The following is a 19,051-nucleotide window of genomic DNA, read 5'->3' as shown; positions in this document are numbered from 1 at the left end:
TAGGGTAAGAGAATTCTGAAAGGGTATATAGGCTAGACAATTGTGGGGTGGAGGTTACATTACAGGTAGTATAACAAGGAAAGTTAGTATGAGACCAGATGGATTAAGATTATAAAAGAAACCTCAAACATAACTATCTAGACCATATTTTTAGCTCATCACTCACCGTCTCTACAGGTAGAGGTAAGTAGCTTAAATTTTCAGCTATAATGATAATAGCAAACATTTTTTGACTGCTTACTACATGCCATACACATTACCTGTATTTCTATAATCCTTACAACAACACTATGAGGTAAATGTACTATATATTATCTCCGTTGTACAGTGAAACCTTACATAGTTATCACCTGGTAGAGCTTGGATTTGAACCTTGCCAGCTGTCTCTGGAAACCTCCAGATGACCATTTTATTATTCTCACTGCTTGAGCAGGGCTGCCATTTCTCTTCCTACAATTCTCTTTACTATGTTGCACACTTTCTCTAGCAGATTTCTCCACAATCCTTCCACAGCAACTTAAATATTAATGTACGATAAGATTATGACAAAGTCAATACACTCAAAGCTAACCTTTAGACAATACTCTGTAAGTGGATTTTGAAATCAGGATAGTTCATCTCAGACTTTATCCAAGACAGCTTACATTCTTAAGTACCCCAAAGACCTCCTTTACCTAGAAGGTAGTCTTAAGGCCTGTGTCCCAAAGATAATATTTTAGGACAGATCCAGTGTGTTTAAGAAATCATCTGTCACACAATAAATTTGATCTGCCCTCAGAGAGGAAACTAGCTTCTGATATTTCTCCCCAAGGACAAAAAAATAAGTTATTGTCAGGCTTATTTTAAATTCCGTAACAGAAAATATATTGGGTTTTTTAAATTAGTTCCATACATTTTTCTGTCTGTATATAGCAAACAAGCAAAGTAGCTTTCACAGACATAAAATAAGTAGGAATCCCATTATAGAAATTCTCGTTTTCAAAATATCAAAGCATAGTATTTGTATACAGAATCCAAGAAGAAATTAAAAATAAATAATCTAGAAAAAAATCCACAGTTGGATTCTTACTATCTTAATACTGATTTAGCAATCACATTTTGATTTTAGTGGGTGAAATTTCCAAGGAAACTAAAAGTCTAAAAGACTTAGGTAGAAAAGATGGTGCCTTACATTTAATAAAGCTCCTTTATTTACTCCTACAGGTAACTACAATGGGAAGGCTTACAATCGAAGTGTTTATATATTAATGACTTTAGACCTCTTTGTTCAGGACTTTGTAATTTTTACTAAATGACATATTCCTCAAAAACGAAAAAAAATCTATATTGGCTAAATATATTTTTCTAATTATGTGTTTTAGAAACAATACTATGTCTGTTATAAATCTGGGTTTGTTTCACTGCATTTTGGCATTAATCCTTCAACCAAATCCCTAAACAGATCCATCTATTTTCCTCACAAATCTGTGTTTAATTGGATACTTAAATTATTTTAGTATGCAATGAAATCACATGTAATATTCAAAAAGTATTTCAGGATGATATTCTTATCCTCTTTTTAAAAAGTACAATGTTTAGAGCTTGTTTTTAAAGACTTTAATTTCTTACATCAACATCTTTTCCAATAGATTACTTTATCTTTATCTTTAAAATACAGACCAGGATATATAGTGCAGGAAAAACGGTATTTTTCATCACCTCTGCTCCCTTCATTACTGTCAAAATCTTTAATATCATATTTCCTCAGAAAATATCTGGATATTATTATAAAATAAGTTCTCAAACTCTGGTAAAAGTATCCTTAGCCTATACTTCAAAATGGAGAAATAATCCAGCCTTTAATTTTCCAGGAATTTACTTTTCTAACATTAGACGTTAAAAGCACATAAAAAAAAAATCTGATCAAACCCAGGGTGATGATAAAAACCATTAATCCTGATCATATATGCCAGATCTCTTGTTATACGACATACTCATTACCCATCCTGAGTAATATGTCTTGTCTTTTCTCCACCTTGTACTCCAAAGTCAGGCTGAAATTACCCTCGGAGATCCACGGGCTTGAAAGGCTCCAGAAGGGCCAGGTGGGGTTGAACCTGAGACACGAGAATTATTAGTGTGATCCTGGTATTATGAACCACAAGTGGCCCAGCGTCATCCCAGATCCCCAGAGGTCCTCCCAACTGAGAGGTCTCTCTTTTGAGCCATATCACCTTGTGATCTCCCTTTCTCTTTCTCTTTCTTTCCCTACAACTGCCTTTCCCATATTGTACACTTGTATTGTATCTCTCTCTCTTTCTCTCTCTCTGTATAGATAATATCTCTGTATCTACAGTGTCTATCTCTCTATATATAGATGTGTTGTGGTTTTTTTTATCAGACTATCCTCAAAGAAAAGGATATTTGTCATCATAGAACAGTCATTTATATTAATCAAAATAAACATAAGTGAAGGGCTTTGAATAATAACTTCAATGACTTTTTTTAAAAAGAATTTCTTAATATGGGTAATAAAGTGAGAAGTCCTGCGTTTGAGTCCTTAGTTCCGCTACTTACTAGATGTGAGGATTCAGAAAGTCTCGTAAGCTCTCACAGATTGTTTCTTCATTTTTAAAATGCACAGGATAATCACAATTAGGCTACCAACCAACAAGATTATTTCTAGATTCAAGCTCGTTAATGAACACATAGATTACTCTATAAATTCTAAATTCTTCATGTCACACATTCATTGTATCAACAATACAATTGGGTAAAGTTTGTATTTACTTCTATGCTACAACTGAAAAAGGTGAATAGCTCGTTTCCTCACACTACCTTTGCATTCCTTGTTCCTCCAGACACAGTGAAACTCGGTTTCTGCAGAATTTGATTTCATTTGAGTTACTAGGGAACAAAGCAATTAGACAATGAAGAATTGCTCAAGATAGGCTAAAGCTGAAGGTTTCTGCAAAGGAATGAAGAGGAAACGTTTTGATCCTGAGCAGGTGTTCTCCCTAGATTGTTTAACCTGAGGTTGATTGACTTTTGGAAACGAGACTTGTTCCCAGGTGGGTAAGGCTTGAGGCCATAGGTTTTTCAGGATTTTGAAGGTCACATGGAATGGGAGGGAGTTAAGGAAATTTCCCAAGCATTTACGGGACCTGGGGGAATCTCACGTTGAAGAAGGTAGTTACTGCATGCAAGCAAGCCCTTTTCCTGATGCAGGCGGTGGACAGCTCCCGTCTGAGCCTGCAAGTCTGCAGGGAGCTGCAGATGGCGGAGGGGCGCCCGGAGGCCTCTGGGAGACCAGCTTGGGGAGCGGTAGCAGGGCACGCCGGGAAAAGCGCGGGGCATGCTGGGAAGGCAACCCGGGAAGGGTGGGACCCTGGGGCCTGGTGAGGAGCTAAGTGGCCAAGTAGAGGTGCGTTTAGTTATCTCAGAAGTCTGTTGCCCTCATGGTGTCCATTCCTTAACTATTCTCCCAAGACAAGACGGCCTGAGTTGTTTACAGCCAGCAACTCTTCCCGTCTGAGAGCAGTGTCTCCCGTTGGGTTTCCCCAGTGCCTCACCTTGGTCCAGATGTCCGAAGGGGACCGTTTCCTGTCACCTCTTTGCATTGTTCTAGGTGTTAACAAACCCCCAGCTCTGCCCCTACTGACTTTCCTCATCCTAGCCTTTTAATTCTTTTCTGCCTGGCCTCTAATTTTACAATACTATGGGGAGAGATGTCTCTGAAGTTTTACTTAAGCCTGAAATGTATAAGACAGGCCTTCAAAAGTTTCCACAATTATAAATACATGTAAGTTTTTTCAGCTTAGAAATTCTTCTTATGCTTACATTAATTTGGGACAGGGTCTCAGCTCTATGTGAGTGGACTGTTTATGACATCCTATTAAATAGAATTCTATCTACCTGACTGCCATATGCAAACAGACGGGAACATAGCTTCTGTGTGATTTTGTACACAACAAAAGATTTATACTTTTTTTTATTTTTGAGACGGAGTTTCGCTCTTGTTGTCCAGGCTGGAGTGCAGTGGCGTGATCTCGGATCACCCAAACCTCCGCCTCCCAGGTTCAAGCAATTCTCCTGCCTCAGCCTTCTGAGTAGCTGGGATTACAGGCATGCGCCACCACGCTCGGCTAATTTTGTATTTTTAGTAGAGAGAGGGTTTCACCGTGTTGGTCAGGCTGGTCTCGAACTCCCGACCTCAGGTGATACGCCCACTTTGGCCTGCCAAAGTGCTGGGATTACAGGCATGGGCCACCGTGCTCGGCCTACACTTTTTTTTCTTTTTCTTTTTGGTATGGCTGCGGCTGAGATTTTACAATGCCCTGGATAGCTTCTTGGTCTGATTTCATGTAAGGGTTTTTCCTAAATGATAAGTGGAAGAATATCCAAAATCCCAGGTGAAATTGTCATTACTGTATGTTTCACATGTAACCTAGTCTACTTACTTCAAAAGTTAGAGCAGTTGGGCCCATCTATGCAGGTTGACTATTGCAGTCCAGTTAGACGGCTTCCAAATTCCGCTGTTTTCTAAAGACTTGATTTAAAATATGCTGGTCATGTATTTCAATATATATTTGTAAAATTTTATTGCTCTCCCTTTCCTCTTAGTGCTTTGTGAGTCTCTCGTTGGAAGGACTGTCTTTAAATTAAAGCAATTAGAGTTACTTTATGAGATTTACCCAAATATAAGAGCTGAAGAGAATAATTCCAATTGATCAGAAGAAAATACTCAATTACTGAAAAATATCAATTACATCAATAGGTAAGTTATGGATTATATCTAATATCCAGTTTTCAGCTAATAAAGTATAATACACTTCTATAATTATCACCTTTTAAAAATTCACCACTCATGTCAATTTAAAACAAACATTCTTTAAATGAAATTAAAACTCTTACTTTGGGATCACCATTTCATAGATACAGACATCTGTGTATAGATTACTTCAATGTTAAGTTTTACTGCAAATTATAAAATTTTTCTTTTTTTAACCTATGTATTATGTTTCTTCTTTGCAATATAACTTATTTCTATACTTCTTATTGATTTATTTCTAATACACAATGGAAATGATATAATTTTTATTTTTAAAAGTTTCAAATAGGCCAGGAGCAGTGGCTCATGCCTGTAATCCCAGCACTTTGGGAGGCCGAGGCAGGCAGATCATGAGGTCAGGAGTTCGAGACCAGCCTGGCCAACATAGTGAAACCATGTCTCTACTAAAAATACAAAAATTAGCTGGGCATGGTGGTGCGCCTGTAGTCCCAGCTACTTGGGAGACTGAAGCAGGAGAATCACTTGAACCCAGGAGGCAGAGGTTGCACTGAGCCAAGATCACTCCACTGCACTCCACCCTGGGCAACAGAACAAGACTCCGTCTAAAAAAAAAAGTTTCAAATAAACACAAAAATGTGCAATATAAAACATAATCACCTTCCACAAAAATTTCTCCTCCTTCTCCCTTTCTCCCCCAAGAAATAACTACCTTTGGCTGCTTGATGCTTTACCCTCCACATTATTTTCTATACATATTATTCTATACAATTCTATACCTGTATTATTTTTAGAATAAAATTATATCTTAAAAATTACTCTGCCATTTTATTTTTTCAGTAAATCAATCTTAGATGTCTGCGCCAATGTTTGTATACTTAAATCGTTTTAAAAGCCTATATGGTATTCTATTGTATGGATGTACCATAATGTATTTGACCCACGCCCTACTAATGTATATGTAAGTTGTGCCTCTTCTTTCCTTACATGAGCTTCTTGAAGTGTGTATGTGTGTGTGTGTGTGTGTGTGTGTGTGTTTCCTTTACATTGGACCTTCCACCCTCTGGCAAAAGAAAAAAATTAGTGTTTTCTAGACCCAGGGCCACTTTCTTGCTTATTCTTTTTCATTTAGTCTGTTTTCCGTTTTCCAGCTTCTAAGTCTTGTTCTTTCCTTTGGAATCTCCTCTTTTCATTCTATTTTTTTCCCATTAAGCACAAAGGTCCTCTACACACAATATCTCTGCCCTCTGGTACCGATATGCTCTCCCAATACTTTCCAACACCAGCGGTGAACAGAAAGGAGGACTGAGTATTCAGTTTTTGATAAGAAACAAGAGGCCGCTACTGGCAGGGAGCCTTGTCAAGATCTCCCTCATTCCAAACCCTCCATTCCCACGTGAACAACAATGAATGGAGATTTCACCCGCCCACCCCACATTGTTCAAGTTGTCCTTTGCCCTTTCCGTCAAAACTTGGCACCCAAGAGACAGCAGAACATGTTCTGAATTCAACCCTGGGGAGCCACCGATCAATATCACTTGACTCTTCTTACCCATTAGTTGTTCTCTTTCTATGCCTGATGTCGAGTGATGCCTAAGCTATTCTTTGTCATGGCCCTTCTCAGTTGGCCCAGTTAACCCCTATAGGGTGGGATGGCTATCTACATCCCCTAGACAGAGCACTATGGACAGAGGAAAAGAGCGTGGACAAAGTACTAAAGCTGAGTCCTGGAATATGGGTTCTCTTACTGCCTCAGCTGTAGGCTCAAGGGATGTGGACAATTTAGTGTATTTTACCTCTTTATGATCTGAGTTGCCAAATACCAAGAATATTAACTATCTACTTAACTCACAAAATACTATAAGAATATGGTAATTTGTAAAGCACTTCGAAAATAGGATTCCAAAAGAACAGACTATATTATTTATATGTCTTTTCTCCCTTTTTAGTGTATATATTTTGTCTGACTTCCTTTTTTTATATTTACAACTCTTTTGTGAAGCACAGAGAGTATATTCATAATTATTTCTAATGAGAAACTTTTTTCAGGAGAGTTTTTAGGGGATATGTTCAGAGAGGGAGAAAGACCTGCCTATTGTCATTTTTTTCACCCTATTTTTTAAAACTATTGCTTAAATTTCTTTTATATCTGAAACATTTATTGGAATGTTTTTATGATTATTGAGGCCTTAATTATGAGCAGCAGCAATCAGATAAGCATAAAAACTTTATAAGAAGTCTAAATTCCTGCCTGATAGTAAGAAAATTAGATACTTAGATATCAGTGTATTAAATATTTGATGCTAAGTGCCAATTACCTTTAATAATCAAATAGTGGATTGTGGGAGGATCAGAGCAGATATGAACATGACACAAACTTCTCAGGATAAAGGTGTTTTAATGTTTTTCAGGTTTAAAAATAAGAAACATTTTGGAAGCTTAAATGGGACAAAATTTCAGAAAATTGTGGATTTCGCCTCCTGTTATAGTTTATGATAAAAGAAAAGGCTGCAAAATTCTCTTTTAACTGTCATTTCTTAAAAGACTTGAAAGTCTTTTAACTATCTTTTAAATATTCTTTTGCAATTAAAAAAAAAAAAAAAAAAATTGGCCTTTGTGTAAGGGTTCCTTTTTCCCTTGGTTGAAAGCAGCCGATTTCTAAGCACATATAACTATCACTTTCTTTCTAATTTACTTCTTCCTTCCACAATGCAGTTGAATACCATATTAATGCATTCTAAAACTAACTTATTGTTTTGGTGCTTGATTTTTAAAGAAGGGGGAAAACACAGATTTGTCTTTTTATTAATAAGTGCATAACTTCTAATAGGTTATGCTCAGTCTTTAATTCATTTCAGTCTGACTAGTCAAGATCATCTGGATTTTCAAATGCAACATGTAACTGTAAAAAGGAAAATTCACAGAGTTAGAATTCAGCAGAAGTATACAATAGCGGACACTATATTGCTGATTAAAGCAGTTATAACTTAATGATCTCACTGAGCATATGATGTTTGCTGTGCAAGTGACATCCACTCAGGGCATCAAGTAGAAGGGAGGGCCTTAGTAGAATGTGTGACTACTAATATGAGACTGCCAAAGTCTCAAACTTGCAGCTTCAGTAAACTACAGGAATTTCACGTCTGCCAAGTTGGAAAATAACATGCATTAAAGGTTTCAAAAGAGAGTTGGGCATTCATTGTGTTAATCACCGGATAAGATTCCAAATAATTACATGACTTTCATGAGGAGATTTGACAGAAGTGGTAGCAAGAAAAGTATTGATTACGTGTGAAACGTTAGATCAAGCCTTAGCATAAAGTTTGAGGAAGTCACTCTCAATATTCTTTAACAAAAGAAGGATCTCGTGAAATTCCGGCAGAGCATGTAATGAGCGAATGTCCTGTTAACTGGTTAGATTATCTGAAGCAGTTCTGCTTCTGCATGTGTTTAAATTGATTCAATTTGGCTTGGCTACTCCGACCCTCATAAAGTTTTCCAGCCTATCCAGGGGATTAGGAACTGGAGGCATGGACAGCCCCTACCAAAATCAGTTCCAGACCTAATCTTTGTCCGCCATCCCCTCTCCTCAGCCTCGACTCCCTCTACAACCTGCCAAAATCAACATTCGGTGTATCTAAAATCAAATGTCCATGATTTGATTTGTACATGTCCTGAGCAGATACAGAATATTAATGAAGAACACCAGCTTTGGAGGTAGACCTAGCCTGGAATCACAGCTTAGCCACCTCTTTGTGTAATATTCATCCAGGTATTTAATTTCTCTGAACTCACTGTCCTTATCTGACTATCTGAATATGAAGACAAAAATATCTACTTCACAGAGTTTCCTAGAGGATTAATTTATTTTAGCACAGTGCCTAAAATGTAGCAGCCAAAACAATGTAGTAGCCAATATTGTATTATTTGGTTGCTTTAATGGTTTTAAATTTTTTTTAATTTTATTATTATTATTTTGAGACAGAGTCTCACTCTGTCACCCAGGCTGGAGTGCAATGATGCAATCTTGGGTCACTGCAACCTCCGCCTCCCAGGCTCAAGTGATTCTTCTACCTTAGCCTCCCGAGTAGCTGGGATTACACGCATGCACCACTGTGCCCAGCTAACTTTTGTATTTTTAGTAGAGATGGGGTTTCACCATGTTGCCCAGGCTGGTCTTGAACTCCTGACCTCAGATGATCCACCCATCTCAGCCTCTCAAAGTGCTGGGATTACATGCGTGAGCTACCACACCCAGCCAACTTTAACGGTTTTTGTGTCTACTATATAAAGAAAAAATAGAGTAGGAAGTAGAATTAATACCTATTTCTTGTAAAGCATCTGCCTTTCCCACCAAAGAAGGACTTAGTTGATGATCTGTGAGAAACTGTGGAATATTACCATTAACAATGCTTAATTTTAGGAGAAAGGCTTTGTAAGTGGGCACCCCCCTGAAATTCATCAGTTTCCTCTTAGATAACTTTTTTAGAATTTTTGGATGGCAACAAAACAGCTATAAATGTATTCGGAGTTCACAGCACCATTTTAAAATGTAGTTTTCTTCAGTTTCATCAAAATTAAATCTGCTTTTCAAAAGATACCATTAAGAGATTTTAAAAAGCAAGCTACAAACATACATATCTGGAAAAGGATATATCCAAAAAATATAAAGAACTCCTACAAATCAATGAGAAGACAGACAATCTAGTTGAAAACAGACAAAGAATCTCATCAGAATCACAAAAGAAGATGTATGGTTGCCAGTAAACTCATAAAAAGTCACCAGGGAATGCAAATTAAAACCACAATAAGTAATTACTCTATACACCCATGAAAATGGCTAAAGTTGGAAAGCCTGAGGTGCTAGAAAGGCTGTGAAGCAATTGGATTCTCATACTTTACTGGCAGGAATGTAAAATGTTAAAACCATGATAGAAACAGTTTGGCAGTTTCTTATAAATTAAACATATGATTACCATCCAACCCAACAATTCCACTCCAAGCGATTTACCCAAAATAAATGAAAACATATGTCTACACAAACACATATATGTGAATGTTTATAGCAGCTTTGTCCAAAGTAGCCTAAAACTGGAAACAGCCCAAATGTTGAAGAGGTGAATACATAGACACATTGCGGCACATACATAGGAGATGAAATACTACCTAGCACTAACACACGGCTGGCACACTATGCATGAATCCCAAAAACATGCTGCCTGACAGCAAATCATGCACATTGTATGATTCCCTTTATACATGAAATTCTCAAAAGGGGAAACCAGCCAGGGAGAGAGGAACTGACCACAAGGGAACAAGAGGGAACTTACTGGGGTGCTGGGAATGTCCTTTCTCTTGATTGTGGTGGTGGTTACATAAATGTATACATTTTTTCAAAACTCATTAAATGGTACACTTTTTCTTCTCTCTCTCTCTTTTTTTTTTTTTTTTTTTTTTTTTTTTTTTGATGGAGCCTCACTCTGTTGCCTAGGCTGGAGTGCAGTGGAACAATCTTGGCTCACTGCAACCTCCACCTCTGGGTTCAAGCGATTCTCCCACCTCAGCCTCCAAGTAGATGGAACTACAGCCACGTGCCACCACGCCCAGCTGATTTTTGGATTTTTAGTAGAGACCGGGTTTCACCATGTTGGCCAGGCTGGTCTCGAACACCTGACCTCAGGTAATCTGCCCGCCTCATCCTCCCAAAGTGCTAGGATGACAGGCATGAGCCATGGCACCCAGCCTGAACTGTACACTTAAAATGGCTACATATAGGTTGTATTATACATGTGTAATAAAGAATTTAAATTTATGCGCAAAGAGGTCTGGCCTTTGCCCTCAGCTTCTAGGTGGTAACATCTAAGCCCTTGGATGTCATAAGAGATAGGAGTGACTTTGTTTACCTGGGGCCTTGGATTTATGCTAGTAGTCTAACAATGTCATGTAAGGTTGGATCTAGCCATGCCAGATAGTGTTTAGGGTGGAGCTGACCCCATCAGAAAGACCAACAATGGGATGTAGCGTAGGGGTTTGAGTCACACAGTATCAGCTTGCCAGAGACTGAGGTCAGCTGTACAGGCCATCAATGACACCTGCATAATGGAGCCCCATGAAAACTTCCCTCCTTGGCAATATTCCATGCCTATTGTTACAGACACATACTGAGAAAATAACGTCTAAGACTCCATGGGGAGAGAACAACAGAAGCTCTATGTTGGGTGTTTTTCCTGCATTCTGCTCTTTGTGCTTCTTCCCTTGGCTGATTTTAATCTGTAACCTTTCCCTATAGTAAACCACAGCTGTGAGTATCCCAGTTCTCAGCGATCTCTGTGAGTCCCTCTAGTGAATAACTGAGCTCAAGGGTGGTTTTGGGACCAATCCCCCGAACCTGCCACTACTGTCAGGAGCGCAGTGGGTCTTAGAGGGGGCCGTGTTCCCTCTAACTTTGCAGTTGCCTAAACTCCCAAGGAGATGGTTCTAAACTTCAGCAGTATGATATCTCAAAAAAGATTGTCTTTAAAGTACGGTCATTTGTTTCTCATAGTACACAATAATATGTGTGTACGTGTGTGTGCACGCGTGTGTGTAAGTATACATATATACCTCCAATGGACCGCTGTGCTTTTAATATTAGGAAAGAATCTCTCAAATAGGCAATTTTGAAACCATCTTGATATTCTATATCTAAAGTTTAAAGGTATAAATTGTTCTTTATAAACTTAGAAAAGGCTAGGCCCGGTGGCCCACACCTGTAATCCCAACACCTTGGGAGGCCAAAGCAGGTGGATCACCTGAAGTCAGGAGTTCAAGACCAGCCCGGCCAACATGGTGAAACCCCATCTCTAATAAAAATACAACAAAATTAGCTGGGCATGGTGGTGGGTGCCTATAATCCCAGCTACTCAGGAGGCTGAGGCAGGAGAATCGCTTGAATCTGGGAGGCGGAAGTTGCTGTGAGCCGAGATCGCGCCATTGCACTCCAGCCTGGGCAACAAGAGCGAGACTCTCATCTGAAAGAAAAAAACAAAAAAAAAGAACTTTAAAAAACTTATGAAAGAATGGGCATCAACTAATTAGCAGATGTTATTTAGGCAAAGTGGGATGAGATCAGCAAAACAGGGGCTGCTATTTATTATTCTCTGTAGATATTTAGGTGGTATAATCAGGGGTCGTTTTGGTCTTTTTTGTGTTTTTGAGGATTTCCCTAATTAATGAAAATATATACTGGGAAAATGTAGACCTTTTAAATTTTATTCCTGGAATTTCTCCTTTCAGATAAGAAAACTGTATAAACACAGAAGAGAAGGAAGTACTCTGAAGTTTTCAGCAAATGTAATTACAAGAGTCTAGTCATCTTACTGTAGCTCTCTCTGCAGCCAATTGTGTGATTCCTTCCTTCCTTTTCATTGTCTTTTCCTTTCCACAAACATTTATTGAGGACTTGCTAGGTTTCAGGCTCTCAGCTGTGTCGCTTTGGGAACAGAGTAGTTTAGCAGTAGCCCTGTTCTCTACCTAACAGATGCCGGCACCCTGCCCCCAGCCTAACAGCCAAAAATGTCTCCAAACATTGCCAAACGTGCCCTGTGGGCAAAATCTCCCCCAGGTGAGAACCACTGTTTTAAGAAAACAAATTTCTAGATCATCAGCTCATACACATATTCTTTCCTAAAATTAACCTGCGCCCATTATGTTAAAATTAACAAGCTTTCATTAGGCTGGATTTCCTCTTCCTGTCTCTTCCTTCACAAGCACCCTTCTCCGACTTTACAAAAGGCCCCCTCTCTTCCCATCCAGAATCTTACTGCAGTGCACTCACTGCCTGGGAGTGTAAGAATCCTGGGCCCCAAACAATCAAACTTCTAACCCCCTAAGCTGACTCATTCAGGAATGCATTTCCAATTAATTTCACTTTTTGTTATAACTATTTATCAAAAGTAATATGTTTATGGTGTTGGATAACTGTATATTAGTAAAATTCTGACATTCAGCACCTTTTGGTCACGAGAAATAAAAAATAAAATATCTATATGTATACTCTTGTTGTAGAGAAGTACAATAGGGTGATCACAGCTTTTTAATTATAAAATATTTTATATTAGTATAAAATTCTGTAGAGGAGATAAAATGGAAAATGAGATTCAAGGAAAAAAGAAGTAATATAAAGCATCCAACTATGAAAGATGAGCTTGTTTCAGAATTTTTAAAAACAGATGATGGTGGTTATCAGACCCCATCATGTTTTGTATTCTATTAGATGTATGTAAAGATTGATATAACCATTTTATTTTAAAGTTTCTACAGTATGCCAAAAGTTATATCTCCTCGGTTATTTAAACTTTTGTTGAAATATATGTAAACTTAAAAGTTTGTGGGTGATGCACATGTTTTCAAAATGATTTTAGGGGTACATGAGAAAAAGGTTTAAAGGTTGCTCACAATAGCTGTAAACTATTAATACATTTGGCAATCAGTTGAAAAAAAAAAAAACTGCAATGCTCAATCTAAACCAAGGACACTCTGCCACCTGGTGGCTTAGAGATTTTCATAGTCAACAGGCAGGAATCAAAAGCTCTCCCTCCAACCATGTATGACAATGATAATGAACTGATTCGTAATACAGAGAATCAGAGATTATTTGATTGTAAGAGATATTCATACAGAGAAGGAAATAAAATGATGAATTTTTAATATTCTAATTTCAAATTCAGGAAATTACCATTGGTAGTTTTTTACTGGGTACATTAATACCTAAAATCTCTCACCTAATTTCAGCCTAGGCTGCTCTTGAACTCCTGGGCTCAAACAATCCTCCCCCACTGGCCTCCCAAAGTGCTGGGATTACAAGCGTGAACCACCATGCCCAGTCTCAGAAATTTTTTAAATGATAGCTCATGCAGTTTTCTTTTATAAAGGTAAGTAAAACAAACAAAGAAAAATATTTATCATTTTATTGTGAAGAGACAGAGTAAAATTTATTTCACTTAAGGGCACTGTAGAAAAGTGAAATCACCAAAGATTCCATTATTTATATAGTACTTTATTGAAAAATAACATATATGTAAATTCTTATTACCTGCTTTCAAGAATTTACCTGTATGTGATTTTTGAAATTCCTATTGACTAATGATGTGTTCTTTTAATTTGTTAATCTTTCTGTCAAACACACACACACACACAAAAGGAAAAGAAAAATGGACCTTGTCATGATAAATCCAGGTGCTGTAGTTCTAACTTCCTGAAAATTATTCAACAGTTCCCTCAAATTATACACAAAAAATAGATTTTTTAAATGGTCCCATTTCTAGCATAAGTGAGTCAACTTATATGAGCATTTTTCTACTGTACTGTATAGACAACTTGGCATAGGCAGAAGAAAAATATCTTCTCAAGATGCAGCTTCACAATCTTCAGAGTTATTGATAATGTACAAACCAAACTACAGATAATTTCAGAACTCTCCATCACTTTAATAGAAGTGTCAACTAAAGTATATTTCTATCATATCTCTATCAAAATATTTCTAATTTAATAGACACTTTAAATAATGCTTGGTTTTGTAATTCCCTTGAGGATGAAGGAACCAGTATAGAAACAAACATAAAAATAGAACATTCGCCTTGATCAAACGCCTACTGGAAAGTGGTCAAGAATTAGAGAAAATTGTATTGAAACAAATTTGCCAATTTGACTTCAATTGCAGTTAAGGTAGAGGTGGGGCTGATTCTTCTTTCATTACAAAACCTATTTTAAAATGTAACATTAAATAATATTACTTAATGTCTGTGGGTGAAGACAGCATGTTATAAAGTCAGGAATCCAGTCTCAGCTTTTTCCTCTTTTTTAATTTACAACTTCACGTATTTAAATTATTTGCTTTACCTTGATTAATTTTCCCATTGTTTGGACTTCTAAATGAAAACAAGAACGCTTCTAGAATTCGGAGGGTTGTTTATTTGCATTATGGGTGATACTTAAAAGAAAAAACTCAATATTTATTTAAATATCGTAATAAAGTGTGTGTGTATGTGTGTGTGCATGCATGCACGTGTGTGTGTGTGTGTGTGTATGACAACCTTAGTCCAAAGCTGGGCTAATGTTGATATTAGCTGCTTTGTATTAATATCGGCATTAATGGCATTAAGAAAGTAAGCCAAACCAGAGAAGATGTCATGTCTTTTTTCTTTTTCCCTCTTTCTAAGTCTGCTACCATACTCTGAATTGAGTTGGTACTCAGTAAATAAATTGATTGAATAAAATGAATAAATAAGATGATGCCCATACAAGCTGGGGAAATCATTAGATCTCAGTGTGGTTTCCCTTGGTTAATATTAACTTTATCCAACATAATTTTACACACAGCTTCCTCTGAGTTGTTTCGGTTTTTAGCTATTTTGATTAGTATTTGGTTTAGTCAGTTAAAAATGCTGGTTTACAATTTAGCAAAAATAAACTACTTTTTAATGGTAGTAATATATAGGTCCAATTCAGAGCTTACATGCTAATAGCCTATGGATGGCACCTGGCCTGCAGATGTGTTAAACAGTAGCATTTTAAATAAGGAAATTTCATATAAAATCTGTATTTCTAGCTCTCTGTAAAAATCAGCAGATATGTGAATATCTGTAATTCCCAGTAGCAGCAATTGGTAGGCTGATGCCATTACTCTCTTTAGATGAGGCATATTTGCCACAATCCCCACTACTCTTTATTATTTCCCCATAATTAAGGTCAAATGTTGGATGCAACTTACTAGTCACTTGGTAGTTGAAAAATATTTCCTAGTTACTATGCTTCTATCAAAAGAGATTAAATGAGACACATGGTTCTAGAAAAATGGAGGAAAGACTATTTCTTTCAGGAAGCTAAGAAAATTGCTGCATGTTTAATCTTTGAACTACAGCCTGCTTCAATCATTTACATTACTTGCCTGGCTCAGGTAGAAATTTGAAGTTGTGACCCCCTGGGATAGCTAACAAGAGGAGCTTGGTCATTTAATAGCACATAATTCCAGTTAAGCATGAATATGTGTGTGTAAACATGAATATAACCAGGCCTTTAAGGCATAGCTCAGCTCTAAATGGGACTAACATTACAAAAACATACTTGCAAAAATATTTAAGCAAATTTTGAAGATTAGTAAAGATGCCTAGCCCTGCCAGAGTGTACAAAACAAGCGTCACACTGCACAGGACTCGACACTGCAGAAAGTCCAGAGATAGACTCGAGTATACATAGAATTTAGTATATGGTTAAGTTAGCATTGTCAAATGAACAAAGTAAAATAAAAAGTATAGATTACCATGTATCCATAGTGTATGCTGCCATATAGAGGAGATAATATTTTAAAATTATTAGTGGATTCTTCTGTTTTTCCTTTTCTGAGCACAAGCCTAGAGCTCTTAAAGCATAGCCCTGCCCGGGAAAAGAGCAGGGTCTGTTTCAGGCTGCGGATGCTGCCGTTTCTTACACCACAGCCATCTATCCCCCTCTTCCTCCATGGCAGCCGGTCCCGCTTCCCACGGCAGAGGCTGTGGAAACGCCTGGCACTCTCCTTCCCAGTATTCCTTCCAACTCCGGGCATGTGGCAAGGTTAGGGATGACATGAAATAGAGGAGTCTGCTGGGACAGCTTCTGGAAAGGTTTTCACTGCTAAGAAGAGGAGAGACCTGAGGAGGTGTCTGTCCCCCCCAAAGGTGCCCCTTTCCCCTGCCTGCTGAGGAGGCTGCCTGCTGAAGGGAGGCCTGGAGCAGCTGCAGCTTCCCCCAGGCCCGGGGGTCGAGCCCGACCATGAGAAGCCGACATGCTGAGGAGGGTGGAGCACAGGGCAGCTGGAGGCTGGGTGCTTGGTGGCCTTCTGGAGTTGCCAAACCAACCCTGGAGCCTGGAGCCCCAGCACTGTTGCCATTTGAGATGATCAGTGTCTTCATTGTTTGAGACACTTTTACCTGGGTATTGTCACTTGCAGCCAAGCATCACTAGACTTACACATTGTAGAAGGAACGCCTAAAGAAGAACTGAAGCAATTTTCAATCACTGATATCTGAAAATAGAGCTTTACTGAGAAAAAAGAAAAGATTCAGACTCCTTTATCTGCCCCTTGAGTATACGAGCCCCCAAGCCTCAGGACTCATACACATTGGATTCTCTCACACAGTAAAGAAAATAACACTCTAGTCAGTGACAGGCCATACTTTGTTTTGTTTTTAAATACGTGGCATCCAGGAGGGATGGTGAAGAAAGGTAAGTGCAAGCAACAGTAAGGGCAGAGAGAGAAGCTGCACCCTCCCAAAGCGCTCTGCCTGGGGCTCTGGGGAGGACTGCCTCGTGACGTATCCCATGCCAACCCAGCACAGCCAGTGTGAGATACGCTGTAGTTGTGCACTGTGATCAAGGGGAAGAAGGACCCACGCTAGCTTTCCTGAGCTGCTCTTGGGTTCCTGTGCTGACTGGCCCTGGCTGGGAAGCTGACCAGAGGCAGCTGCCGTGGCCAGGGTAAACTGGCTTTGTGGAGGGCTGCAGAAAGGCCACCTGAGTAGGGTTGAATGGAAGCTTCCCCAGACCCAGAAGGGTGGCAGGGTTGTCAGGAGTCTGGCTGAGGTCAGGGCAGCCAGGAAGGCCCACCAGGAGCATTGCCCCCACACAAGACCCCGACCTTCCACACTCAACTTCAGCACCAGGGGTCTGCAGGGTGTCCTTGATGGGTAGAGAGCATTGCCCAGGGGCCGGGGGAGCCAGGGAATAGCAGGCAGACACCCAGTAGACGCGAGAATGCTGGCTTCCAGGCCATACAGCTACACCGTGTCCCTCCTTCCTCTCATTGAGAGGAGCAGGGTAAAGGTAAAGGACAAGCTCTCTGGGAGACTGACCCTTTCTTCCAAGACAGGCTGAACCCCTCACTAAAGCACAGCTGAAACTACCAGGCAGACTGAGGTTTAACCAAGATCAGACACTGAGTTATTATTATTATTAATTTTTTTTTTTTTTTGAGACAGAGTCTCACTCTGTCACCCAGGCTGGAGTGCAGTGGCCTGATCTCTGCTCACTGCCAGCTCCGCCTCCCAGGTTCACGCCATTCTCCTGCCTCAGCCTCCAGGCGCCCGCCACCACACCCGGCTAATTTTTCTACTTTTAGTAGAGACGGGGTTTCATCGTCTTAGCCAGAATGGTCTTGATCTCCTGACCTTGTGATCTGCCCGCCTCACCCTCCCAAAGTGCTGGGATTACAGGCATGAGCCACGAGTTATTATTATTTTTTGATTTTTTGCCACTAGTCTGTGGGTGGGGGTGGCAGAGAGGCAAGGTGAGGATGGAGTTAGAAGGAAGGCTAGGTTAGTCACAGACAAAAAAAGCATACATTTTATCACCACATTTAAGTCGTGAACAAAATGTACGCCTTTGTTCTACATACTGTCTACTTTTTGCAATCAGCATAGCTTCTCATGAGTGCACATTACTTTCTCAATTTAAAAAAAGCAGTAAAAGCAAATGAAAGTAAAGGCCATGAAAAGTATAAATAAAGAGTGGGCAGATGACTAATAATTAAACTCTAAGAGAAACATTTTTGAAAAGCCATGGGGAGCCAGCCAAGAGATGTTGTAACTTGAAAACCATACCCAGCAGGTAAAATTAAATGAGGGGCAAAGAGAAGCACCATGATCCCACGTGGTCACTGAGGCTCAGGGAGGAACGCCGGGCTGCCAAACACTGCTCTGGACAACTGCCGTGGGTGTCAGTGAACCTCCCTGTAACAACTGAGTGCAGAGGCAGTGGAGTCCCGTGGGGACACAGAGGGGCTCTGGCGCCAGCCTGCTTTGATTTGAATCTGCGCTTGTTACTAGCGGGTGACTTTGTTAAGTTGCTTAACCTTTCTTTCACTCAATTTCCTCATATGTCAATTGAGAATAATAAGGCTAATTCATTCATCATAGGGTTAACCATAAGGATTAAATGTAAAGCCCTCAAAATTGCTCTTGGCCAACAAGAAGAATTTAGATTTTACTGTTACCTCTGGGATTGACTGAGAAAAGAAAAGATGCTAAGTTTCCCACCTTCTATGCTTAGAGAACCACCATCTCTTGTCTTGGGGCCAGCCATCTCTCCGCAAAGGGGCCAGTCAGCAGAACGAGCATCGACACCTCCCCTCTCACCCAGTCTTGTTGGGGTGGGAGCAGGGAGGGGCCAAGAAGATGGCATGGGAAGCTGTGGCAGTCCAGCAGCAGGGCATCCAGACACCTCATTTCCTGGCTCCACAGCAGCTTGGCCATAGGGCTCACTGGCAAGAGT

At 39.4% G+C, this 19,051-nt stretch overlaps 1 protein-coding gene across 1 annotated transcript in view; it reads left to right on the top strand.

The window, feature by feature from the left end:
- Window positions 1-3,381: 3,381 nt before the first annotated feature.
- The window catches only part of SLC25A4 (solute carrier family 25 (mitochondrial carrier; adenine nucleotide translocator), member 4), a 61,931-nt gene continuing 46,261 nt past the window's right edge, over window positions 3,382-19,051 (top strand). The window contains exons 1-3 of the mRNA XM_011959541.1: window positions 3,382-3,403; window positions 4,603-4,756; window positions 13,541-13,680. Of these exons, the coding sequence (XP_011814931.1) occupies window positions 13,660-13,680 (21 nt within the window). The 5' untranslated portion in view covers window positions 3,382-3,403; window positions 4,603-4,756; window positions 13,541-13,659. The remainder of the gene's footprint in view (window positions 3,404-4,602; window positions 4,757-13,540; window positions 13,681-19,051) is intronic.

The sequence above is a fragment of the Colobus angolensis genome, unplaced genomic scaffold, assembly GCF_000951035.1.
Source record: "Colobus angolensis palliatus isolate OR3802 unplaced genomic scaffold, Cang.pa_1.0 Scaffold5, whole genome shotgun sequence".
Classification (NCBI taxonomy): Eukaryota; Metazoa; Chordata; class Mammalia; order Primates; family Cercopithecidae; genus Colobus; species Colobus angolensis.
The sequence above is the reverse complement of the archived record's forward strand: the minus strand, read 5'-3'. Positions and strand labels throughout refer to the sequence as shown.